The sequence below is a fragment of the Physcomitrium patens genome, chromosome 9 (assembly GCF_059467195.1).
Source record: "Physcomitrium patens ecotype Gransden chromosome 9, ASM5946719v1, whole genome shotgun sequence".
NCBI classification, from domain to species: Eukaryota; Viridiplantae; Streptophyta; class Bryopsida; order Funariales; family Funariaceae; genus Physcomitrium; species Physcomitrium patens.
In genome coordinates, this window is record NC_143418.1 from 18132157 (window position 1) to 18143635 (window position 11479).

Here is an 11479-nt window from a genome sequence, read left to right on the forward strand (position 1 = left end):
AGTAGTAAATACACATGTGCTTCCGTTACATGTACACGTGTACACATGCAGGTCCGATACTTTTCTTCCAAGTTATGTACAATTTATCCAAATAATGAAATAGTGGATAATATCAAGGTCTAGTTCCTAGCAGATTTGTGTACTTCAAAATAATTGGAGTCTTAATTCTTCACTTAACATCATTCATGCTAGTACGCAGCTGGAGTTCTACTAGCCAATTAAGTTGTCATAAAAGAATATTTTGATGATAGTGTTGATTAAAATTTTAGGACTATGTTCGTGGGGGATCAAGATCATGCGATGTTCTCAAACAACTTATCAAACTCTAAAACCAGTAAACTGAAGTGTTCAGACTCTAATTATCGATAAAATCGGTGTCCTACAAATATCTGACATTCACATAGCAGCTTCGGTACCCAGCAAACCGGCGGTACTAAAGCGTGGATTTTGCTTACTTCGGAAATGAAATTCATGTCCGACAATAGAACTGTATTGTTCATTTGTCAGTAATGAACTTCAAACATTCATTCAGAAATTTGAAGCTTAAGGCTGAACAAGGTAGTAACAAGCTAAGCAAATCTATGTTGGCACCAGGTAGACATAATCAACTACTGCAGGTTCTAGCCAAAACGTGATAACTTGAGGATAACGATGCTCTGATATAACCTGTATATGCTTAGGCATATGCTGTTAAAAATCAGAAGAGCACAGAAAGAGGGAACCCGGTAGTTATTAACTTCAATTCGAGATTGCAAAAGCTTGTTGCCACTGCTCTTTTTGTACACATGGACGTGAGAAGAAAAAAAATAGAAGAAACATGAAATAAAATACTAAACTATTCACAAAATGAAAAGATGATAAGGCAAAAAGAAAATAGCTATACAACCAGGGACTAATACTTCACAACTCAGGTCATAAGAATGTCTTAAGACGCAAACAACCAACCATACTCAGGAAATAATCCGACCGTGTAACATCTGATACTGCCGTGAAGAGCATGACATGGTCCGCAGAGCAATGACGTACAACTATGACTAACACTAAAAATTGGCACCCAGCATTAGTGCATGACACATTCGGTTACCATTATTGATGTCCCTTGCATCCAACAGGAAGCAGCCAGTACCTGAAAAATTGTCATTAGATTTCTAATTCTTTCCAAATCATTAGTTTAACAAATTATTCGAGTATTTTTACAGTATCGAGTATTAATCAAGTATCATTCATAGAATCACACAGGGTTTGAAACTATACCTTAAACCATACAATGTGCAAAGTAGAGCACAGATGATCAAACTTGTAAATCCTACAGTATATTCCCCACCTAGAGAACAAGTGCCAACGTTTTGCCTTGGAATCAAAGATATCTTTTTAACTACTAACCAAAGTTACACATAGAATCATTCTATTAAGCAACTACCAACTACCTGAGCATGATTTACAACTGACATAGCATACCTGTTCCTCTGGCTTCCAATCGTCAAAAGCTGCCATACCCTTCGCACATAACCTAGGCGTTTGTATCAACCAATTTTCGAGCTCAAAATCCTCAGTCAATCTGAACCAAATGCATTGATCACCCTAGGGATTCATTCAAAGCTAATTGGACTATTAATGATAAAGTACATGTTAAGAGACCATCCGGACAGCCACTACAACATAGTCAATGCTATGAATTCGATAAAACTACGAAACATTAATAAAATTCACCTAATTACATACCCGCAGAAAACCTCTCCAAATATTTTGTAAACAACAGTACTGTGGCACTAACCTCCTTGCAAGTGTCTTCCAAGATTGTGGTCAATAGAACCATAACACGTTAACAAGCAACAACAAACAAGTCAATTCCTAACAAGGATAGCAACTCGGGTAATCACATAAGCAGGTGGCAACCAGAGGAAAGATGAGAACACGCTGCACAACCCGAATATCGCTATCTGACTTCACAAAATTCATGAGAATCTCAACTTTTAGACTAAAAAAACTCTTATTTAGAGCCTGTGCCTGAAGTCTGTTAAAATACCTGCTGCAGCTGTCAAATGCAGCAAAAACTGATCGCTAGCCCGCACTTACCACCAGCTAGGTGAAGAGTAGATATACCCCGCGCTATCTCCCTTGAGCACAGAAGGAGCTTCTTGCAGGGATGAGGGGCTGCTACAGTGTTGTGCACATACATGCACATCCGCGATTAGTAAAATAAGTGCCCCGTCTTCACTCACATATAAAATGGCGAAACCGACACCGAAAAATGACCTAAGCACCAGCGGAGTTGTATCACTGCCACCAAATTATACATTTAGACCCGTGCAACGGACAACAATAGCAAGAGCGTTTCTCCTGCCTATCAGTGTCGCAAGATACACATAAAAGTAGAGGGAGGCTAAAGAGAATGCAGAACACATGATGTTAACGTGAGCTGTGCACTAAAATGGTTAGGAAAACATCAATGAGAACACGAGTTCCAAACTTGCAACTACATGCATTAAATATTTTATTTTATTTATTATTGTCAAAATTTTAATTTTGAATTTTTTAAAATGTTACTCTTGAATTCACCACAATGTATTCTCAGGTAAATCTAATTTGGCTATATATCTACAAACTCACAAGATTCTACTCAGTACCCATACTAGCGCTCCACCAACACCGAACGTGAGTCCAGGAACCGACCGTAAATTGCCGACTGGGTCCATCCAACTCCGCTTGTAGCAAGGTCTCCTCTCTCCAAGTTCCATGTTCTGTGTGAGATCAATTCTGCCAATTGGAGCTGCTGAAATCAGTTCATCCTAAACAGCAACATTTACTAATATGAGACAATAGCACAGCTGGAAAAGTACTTCCACTGGCCGGCGGTGCAGAAAACTGTGCTATGATAATCAAATAGCATACATGCCTGCATGCCTAACTTGAACTAAAAAAACCCAAGTCCTTCCACTCATGCACAACAGGTACCCTATTTCCAAATTGAATCTCCTTAAATATTTTGTCGACGATGGAGCTGAGATCGATCTTTCTCTCGGACCAACTGAAAATCCCGCTCTGTGAAAACAATCAAACACAAAAAGCACTCAATAAGCTTTGGTGATCACCAGAATGTAACACTCGCAATGATTAGATACCACCGATAAAAGAGAATTGTCATTCAGGATCTGCTAAAAAAACCTCGTGTAGAGCAGACCATGTTTATTATTTAGATACTAACCGCTGTATCGCTAATGAGCATGAGATGAATCTATTCCTTACCCCGAGGATCTGCATTGTACCGAATCTTCTGGGCATGACCTGAAGACAAAAAAAACAGATTGATCAGAGAAATAAAGTGAGAGCCATAGTTTAAACGAAAAAAGCTAAGACCACATCAGTTATGCTTTACTGCGAACAGACGCTTCATCCAACATATACACTGACCTTCAAGGGCAGATCTGACGTTAGCAACAGCAACTGCAACTAAAATACCCTACCAGCACAACTGTTAAACGGCCTCACGGTATCAACTTAGACAGTAGCCCCAACACGTCAGTATTTACAATATGCCTGCAAAAGCATGTGCACCAAGCTCTTGCACGGATAGCGAAGGCCATTCAACAGCTGCTGGCCGGCGGAAAAAACTGTCACGCACATATCACACACCTATTATCAACTCCTTGACAACAAGTATTCATCTAGTGGGATCACGACTTTTTTAAACAGGAAAACACAGGAACACCCCTCTCTAAGTAGAGACAAACCAGGGATACACCTACAAGCATTTTAACAAATAAAAGGTAAAATAATTCATGCACATGAAAAGACAGCCCTGTGAATAATAGGTTCACAAAAACAAGGTCTGGGGGTTCAAAAGAGCCACTTCAAATGAGCGGGAGTTTTGAATAAAATGATTCACGACTTACTCGAAAACGAATCGAAGGCAATAAAATGATCAACAGCATAAAATCAACATGGCTCTTTCAACAAAGAGTATCCAAAGAGGACATTAGTTCAGTCATTTCAGATCAGTCAATCCAGATAGTTTCAGTCTCACCTATATCCCTTCCCCTTTCCTTCCGGCTGTAGCCCCGCCCCTTTGTGCTTTCCCGCTCATCGCGCTCTCGTTCCTTGTCTCTCCTTTCCCTGTCCCGATCCCTAACTCGTGCCCGTTCTCGTTCAGCGTCATGATCCCGGGCAATATCTCGAGACTCGCGAAGCCTGGACCTGGACCTATCCTTATCCCTACTCTTATCCCTTCCTTCATCTTCAATATGATTGAAAGGCTTTTCCTTTCCTACTCCAGGATCATCCCTCGAATCACCATTAGCATTCGGATTGCGTACTTCGTCAAGATCATGACTCCTATCCTTGACAATTTCGGGCTTCAAATTGTCTACTGGCGTTTTGAAAGCTGGTCCTTTCTGTGCACCAGCATCTGAGCTTACTATGGTCGGTACCTGCTCAACAGAAACAGCTCCATTTACCATGGTTCTGATAAGCCCTTCCTGCAATATATAAGCCCATATTAAAAGGATACCTTTCGATGAGTAATTACCTCAAAATAATATCAACACCAGGAGTGCAACCTAGTTAGTGTTGTGAAGATGCAGATCTTGGACAGACAAGGTAAAAATTATTTCACTTGCCTGTGCCTCGGTAGAAATATCCCAGGATTTGCTGGTCAACACAAATGACTTGGGGTCTCTTCCAACTTCAATGTAATAACCTTTCGGTTGTTTGTATAACTCTGCAAGGACCTTGCAGACTACTTGAACATCACTCCATTCAGCGTCAAACACTTCCCACCACCTGTCAGGTAATGGAACTTTAAACTTTCGAGCCGCAGCATAAACTACTCCACACGCGACAACCTCACTTTTGAAACGCACGCAGAGTGTGCTCCGTAAGCTGCAATAAAAAATAAAAAAATAAAAAACAATTTGCATCAGCTCTTCCTTGACCAACGCAAGAAATGAAGTTTCTTGACCCCGTCTCAAAGGATTAATCGTAGGCTGCAACACACAGAACACAACCCTATCAGCCCTAACAATATCCCAACATGAGCATACCGTCAAATGAATTGATTCATTATATTTAAATAATGTAGACTTCACGTAGTGTCAGAATTTACCACTGCTGCAGCACATACGAGCGCGTGACTATGAACATCAACAGAACTGAATTACGCATGTACCTGTCATTTGCAAGGTTCCACGCAACTTGCATCAGCTCTGAAGGAGCAGCAAGAACCTTCAGGTAGCTTATAATAAACTTGTGAGGATGTTCTACATGACAAATAAATCCCATCTCCTTCAGCAGATGACGCTCTGTCCTAATCAAGTCGGTTTTCATTTCCTCGTACTTCTGCAGATTAAAATACTTTGTTAGCATGAACAAAGTACACTCCAGTACTCGTGCGTTCTCACAACATCGAACCCTTAAATTGAATCTCTGACATGTCTCATATGGTAGAGAATGCAAGTGAAGGCAGCCAATGCGTTGAAAGAATGGAAAAGAGGACATTACCTGTGAAGATAACTCTAAAAACTCAAGGGGCAAATTTCCCCGTCTCTGCTCCATGCGATTGAAGACTTGCAAGACTTCGTGAATTTTACGAGGACTCTCTTCAAGTTTAGCAGCTAGCCAGACACAACTCGCTGCCACCCTCTGCAATTAGACAGGAGTAAGTTCAGCCGTACCAAGCAAAATGAGCGGTAAAACGAACACCCATGATCTCACAAATTATCTAGACCACATAACGAGCGGTTGCAAATAATAATCATATATGATTAGTGGCTGTCAGTTTGGACTTGAGAAATGCATTCTGAATTGAAAAAATGATGATCAAGCCAAAAAACCCATTATACAAGGACAACAAGTTCCGACTTGGATCCATTCTATGCATATGTGAAATTAGGGTTTGCGCTAGATACACTCTCGCAAAAATTGAGCATCCTGAAATTGATTATCGAAGGTAATTAGAGTGTCTCCTTACCTTAACGTTAAATCGTGCAAAAGATTTTTTGCAATAAAATCGATGAAACAGAACCTGCCCCGTCGCCATCACTGCTTGAGGCCTGTGAATGTACATACAAGAGTTAATTCCATTACCTAGAGATAGATATGGAAAAAATACTCATAATTCATGAGCATCACCGAAGATGCTTCAAAAAAAAAAATTGAATTTCAGCAGCAATGAGAACACGTCGAAATAAAAGAGCCACATCACCCCCTGAAAACCTAGAGACAGCACACAGCATCGAGAACCACGAGACACGAGGCTTCTTAAACCCAGTTTTAAAATAACACGAAGGAGTAACACAGAAGTCGATATTCGCGAGATAATCAACAAAAGATAAGTGCGGTGACATACAATTTCAACAAGATACCGCTCTCCTGCACGAGGTCACAACCAAACCGACGCAGGATTGATTCAGTCTTGTCATCAATCCCATCTTTCCGGGATGGCGAGTTCGAAAGCTGCTCGTCCGTGACATAAAAGGTGTCAAGCGCAGTGTAAATCATTTGGACGACGGCTGATAAAAACCCGGGCGCAAATTCTACCGCGACAAGGCCGGCTTCAAAACAGCATGTAGAGCTTGACAGTGAACGCCAAGTGCATCGAGACGATGTCAAGAACCCAAGGAAAGAGAAACTCAAGAACCGCAGAGGGAAAACCAGCTGTGAAGGAAACAATAACACTGTGACCATGAAAACCTAGCGAGTAGAGAAAAAAAGGGCTCGTCGAGGGTATGGGAGAGGAGTCGGCTATAACAGTACACAACGCGTGCAACGATTGAAGGTCAGCGGTCGCAGCATCTGAGGCGTGCCCGGAAACCTAGAAGGGGGATGGCTACAGCGGAATAACCTGCCACACACACACAACAAATGCCCTCCCACAGAACAAGTCACAGCCACTCCCACCTCCCCCGTCTCGTCACCTCACCTCTCCTTTCTTCTCTTCTTCTCGCCTACCTCACTTTGCGGAATCTGGTCGCTCAATTCGCCGGAGTACATGAGATCACACAGAATGCAACGCCACGGGACAGTATCCATGCATGTGAAAGGCCCGAGTGCACCGATGCAACTTCAGAATGAAAGGACGTGCGGAGATGCTGTGACGGTATCTTCTTCTCCTCTGAGGAAGGGAAGGGTAAGGGGCTGTCCTCGATACTTAATTAGGGTTATGAGTCTGGACACAACACTTTCGCAATCAAGGATCCTCACAGCACATGCAACTAGGCGTGTTTCATTCCTCGGCTACTTCAGACCAGTGTTATAATATTTCGTATTCTACCACACTGGATGTTTCTTTCCACACTTCATATCATGTTATTAATATGCGAATGTTCAATAGACCCAAGTTTTTAAAAAACTAACCCTGCCCATAGTGACCATCATGCAAAAAATAATGATTTATAGATTTATTTCCTTATTATTGGGTCTCTAACCAATAAAACCCAACCACATTCATCATGATTACCATATTCTTCATCAAAGATGGGTATATTTAGTAAAGGTACGGATCTATTAAACATTCACCTAATAATAATACTAAGAAATGAAATTCAACTTTTTGTGAAAACACTCCTTTAAATGTGAAATTGTACCTAGCTGATCATCCAACTCTACAAACACTAAGAACACAAATTATTCAAAATAGAATTTGTCTAGCATTAAAAAAAAAAACAATGATTAAATAAAACTTGGTTCATAAAAATAAAAAAATTAAGAATATTAAAAAATTAAAGAATAAAAAATTTCAATTTAGATTTTCAAAACTTATTTTACATATTTTAAATCATAAACTATGTGGTTAAGAAAAAAAAAATTATAAAGAATATAACCTTTTAAAGTATTATTATTAGATTGGTGACTTAAGGTTTAAAATTTACAATTAATTAAAGATAAATATTTAATAATACAAAATATATAGATTTAAATTTAAGCTATAAATTATAGAATGTATAATTTAAGTTATATAATACAAGTTATATAATTTTGGATTTAGAATTTAGGATTTATAGTATATGCAAATGTATTATAAAATGTAAGATTTAGGAATTAAATTTGTATAACTAAAGTACCAAATTTAATGATGTAAGATTTGAAATAAAAAAATTAAAGATAAAAATTAATACTTTTAATTTTGAAAATATTAAATTAGAAATCCATTTTTATATTTAGGATATAAAATTATAATTTAGAAAAAAATAAATTCATGCTATTCCAAAATTTTGAGACCTTTGTTCTAAATGTAAGATAAGATATAAAAATTCATATGTTTGCAACAAAATTGCATCATCATTTTAAAATAAAAAGATAGTTGAAGAAATTATTATATGGCTTTAAAAAATTATTAAATATGTACTACTAACAACCTAATATATATATATGACAATAAACTCAAAGATGAATTGATAAGAATTTGTGTTAAATATGTGATCAAACGCAACTAACCAAAATACATTTTAAGATATATATATATATATATATATATATATATAATAGTCATTTCTTTTATTTTAATACTAAATTGATAAAACTTTCATAAGAAGACTTTAGACAAATTTGAAGTATAATTAGATGAAATTATGTAAAAAAGTGGGATCTGTAATTCTCTGTAGAATCATGGTTTAGGGTTTAGGGTTTAGGGTTACAAGGGTGTCCCCGGTTTTTGGGCATCATTATTTTTGGATTTTGACTTGACCTACCCCCCCATTTATGGTGTCTAGGATGTCAATGGTATAATTCTTTTCCTATACAAGTTTATAGTTTGGAAGATTTAGCTACTTTGACTTGGAGTTTAGGGTTTTGACTTTTGTCATACAAGGCTTTTTGAAATTTTTGAAAAGTCCATTGGATTTGTTTGAGGGTTGCCAATTATAAATATGTGCTTGAAGTTTTGAAAAGGTGCATATGTTTGTAGTTATTAAATGTTTGACTATTTTGACTTTTGAGTTGACTTTGCATATGAATAGGAATTTTGAAGTTTTGATTTGAGCTACCCCCCTATTTTAAGGGTCTAGGAATCTAGTGATGGTCTTGAAATCCTATACATGTTTTTCAATTTTGAGATATAAGGCGTTTGACTTGATACAATTTTCTGTTGACTTTTTGTGTACTTTGTTGTCTTGAATTTTTGATTTGACCTACCCCCCTATTTGTCATGCTTCTGATTCCAATGGTATGTTTAAAATTTTCAGCAAATTAATAGTTTAGGAGATATGAGATTTTCAAAATAGCAAAATTTGCCTTTCATTAATATATGAAAAAAATATTATAAAAATATGAAATAAATACATAGAGACTTTTGGACATTATAATAATATATTGAATAATTTATATAAGTAAATGTTTTTTTTTTTTTTTTTGAAAAATATCATATTTATACTATATGTACATATGATTTAACTTTATATTATATGTGTTCTAAGCCTATGCAATGGATTGAACATGATTCCGCCAATTTGCACCATATTCTTGAATGAAGTGGCGAGCTCCTCCAACATGATCTTCATACACTCCATCCTTTTTCCAATATGCACCACTATTGCGACCAAGGTTTAGGGTTTAGGGTTTAGGATTTACATGGGTGTCCTAGAGGTTTTTCATCCTCAATATCTCTCAATATGTAATAGCTTTTTCTGTTGTAAAATTTTGCCAAGGCTTAAAATCACCCAAAGACCTCTATAAATGATTTTGTTTTTCAAAAAAATGTGTTTCGTTTTCTGTAATTTAGGGTTTGAAAATCCTAATTAGGGTCTTCAGACCCTGATTAGAGTTCTAACTTGCATATTTTTTCTCATGAGAGAACTATATATGGAGTCTAAATGCATACAAAACTCTGCTTACTCAAAGCAATCCCCCATAGATAGGTGGTTCACCTAGTCCAGGTCGAGAGAGTCCTTCAGGCTGCTCGCCCCTATGTCTTTGCCCGCTCTCCACCTGCTGCACCATCGGCTCTCCTTCCATCAGGATCATCGTCGACGGAGTCAATATCAGCTCCATCTTTGACTTCTGCAAGACTCCCGCAAGCGACGTTGGTGCCTACCTCCAATGCATCCGTGAGTGCAGCCTTCGAGACTACGCCGCTTACTGCAGCATCACTTGTAGTCACATTATAAATTCTGCAAAATTAGACATCGACATGCTCGTTAATCACCCCACAATCACGCCCATTTCTCAACCGACCCCGACAACAGACCCCGACAACAGAGGGCTCAGCGGTAGGGGGTACTATGCGAGCCCGACCAACATCGACCTAGGCAATGAATTCTACAATGTCGCATATCCTACACTCCAGTGGGTCGAGCTCGAGTGCTCCAACGACTTGCTCAGACCGTCACGTCCCGATGGTTTGTCATGAGATAAGTTCTCGTACCTCGACGCCCGATCGTAGCTCTTCCGTGCACCGGCTCGTGGCAACCCTTCGTGACGTCCTGTGCTCCGATTTCTTCTCGTCGCTTCATGTGTCGTCGCAGGCATCCAACGCAGCTGCTCCGACGTATGCACCAAAAACCACACTTGATGATGGTAATTCTGCCCATCCTTGCACGGCTGCGTCTAAGTACCCAGCCAAATGTAGCCAATACTCAAATACTTAAATGCACCCAAACTCGCACGCATCGCCTCTCCGAGAGCTCCCTTTTTCGAAACTCCCTACACGTTGTCCTCGAGTAGTCGTATTGCCGCGGATTGCAACGCCTAACTTTCTCGCCCGGGTGGGCAAATGGGCCCTCCGTCCAATCATGGCTCCTCCCTCTCATACATCGCCTCACCTAGAATTCCAACATTCGGAACTCATTGCACCCGTACATGTCTATCACTGGCCACGCCTCCTCGTCCTCGTTCTTCGATGACACAAAATTGTTGAACGACGCATCAAAAAATATTTGTAATCCTAGCGACCAGGTCCCTCAGCTCCTAGCAGTGACGTCGATCCCAACTTCAACCCTCGCATGTCCGTTCGACTTGCTCCCTTCCTGCCTCCTCATAAAAGCCCCCTTCACCGCTCCCCGCCTCGATCCGCGACTCCTCCTTTGCCATCGAAAACCCCGAAAACTCACCCTTGGACATCGACGACCTCGACGGGCTCCAAAAGAAATTGTTGAATGCGTGCAACCCTAAACCCTACCCCCAAAAGCTGTGGCTCCTCTGGTACACCCCATGTCACGGCCATAATCATGTAAGCTAATAATTACATATAGAAATAGGTAGAAGTAAGTAAAAGTAGATAAAAGTAAGTTAATTGTATAATATTTAATATAGAAGCTTCTTAGAAACTTCCTAGACGCTGCTTTGACTTCATAGGTGTCTTTAATTGACTTTTTGGATTAGAAACGTGGTCAACAAGTTGGCCATGTGCCACACATGTTGTTAGCTTGAAGATCAAGCTAACTATGTGGCCCACACGTAGAAAAACTTGCCTTGTAAGTCAAGGCATGTGTCCTACAAAGTCAACACATATTGGAGGTCCTATAGAACGTCGCCACGTAGCTCCTAGTTA

General features: G+C 39.3%; 1 protein-coding gene and 1 long non-coding RNA gene across 23 annotated transcripts; both read right to left on the bottom strand.

Moving 5' to 3' along the window:
• Positions 1–799: 799 nt before the first annotated feature.
• On the bottom strand, positions 800–1816 carry LOC149988404 (uncharacterized). 2 transcript variants are annotated; one of them, XR_016504897.1, is made up of 4 exons: positions 1723–1816; positions 1459–1510; positions 1255–1324; positions 800–1126 (listed from the first exon to the last, which is right to left on the bottom strand). It is a non-coding gene; the product is annotated as an uncharacterized LOC149988404 (long non-coding RNA). The 2 variants fall into 2 exon arrangements; XR_016504898.1 differs by lacking the exon at positions 1255–1324.
• LOC112286980 (cyclin-L1-1) lies at positions 800–7340 on the bottom strand. 21 transcript variants are annotated; one of them, XR_016504891.1, is made up of 11 exons: positions 6344–7322; positions 5966–6047; positions 5497–5637; positions 5165–5334; positions 4617–4878; positions 4025–4475; positions 3531–3611; positions 3247–3285; positions 2956–3042; positions 2674–2741; positions 2009–2154 (listed from the first exon to the last, which is right to left on the bottom strand). XR_016504891.1 is itself a non-coding variant. In XM_073536344.2 (10 exons), exons 1-9 carry the CDS (start codon positions 6679–6681, stop codon positions 2978–2980), a joined length of 1629 nt encoding a protein of 542 aa, XP_073392445.1. In that variant the 5' UTR covers positions 6682–7322; the 3' UTR covers positions 2482–2757; positions 2956–2977. The 21 variants fall into 21 exon arrangements, 10 of the variants coding, with proteins under 10 accessions (XP_073392445.1, XP_073392447.1, XP_073392450.1 ...); XR_016504889.1 differs by having other exon boundaries at positions 2674–2757; XR_016504890.1 differs by having other exon boundaries at positions 2009–2157; positions 2674–2757.
• Between the last annotated feature and the right edge of the window lie 4139 nt (positions 7341–11479).

Bases quoted from the DNA above. Each gene is read 5' to 3' on its own strand.
- LOC112286980 (XM_073536346.2), bottom strand. From the start codon at position 6,681: ATGGTCACAGTGTTATTGTTTCCTTCACAGCTGGTTTTCCCTCTGCGG. The intron at 5,335-5,496 runs GTAATGTCCTCT...TTTAATCTGCAG, and splicing joins TTTTAGAGTTATCTTCACAG to AAGTACGAGGAAATGAAAAC. The intron at 4,879-5,164 runs GTACATGCGTAA...TTTTTATTGCAG, and splicing joins TGGAACCTTGCAAATGACAG to CTTACGGAGCACACTCTGCG.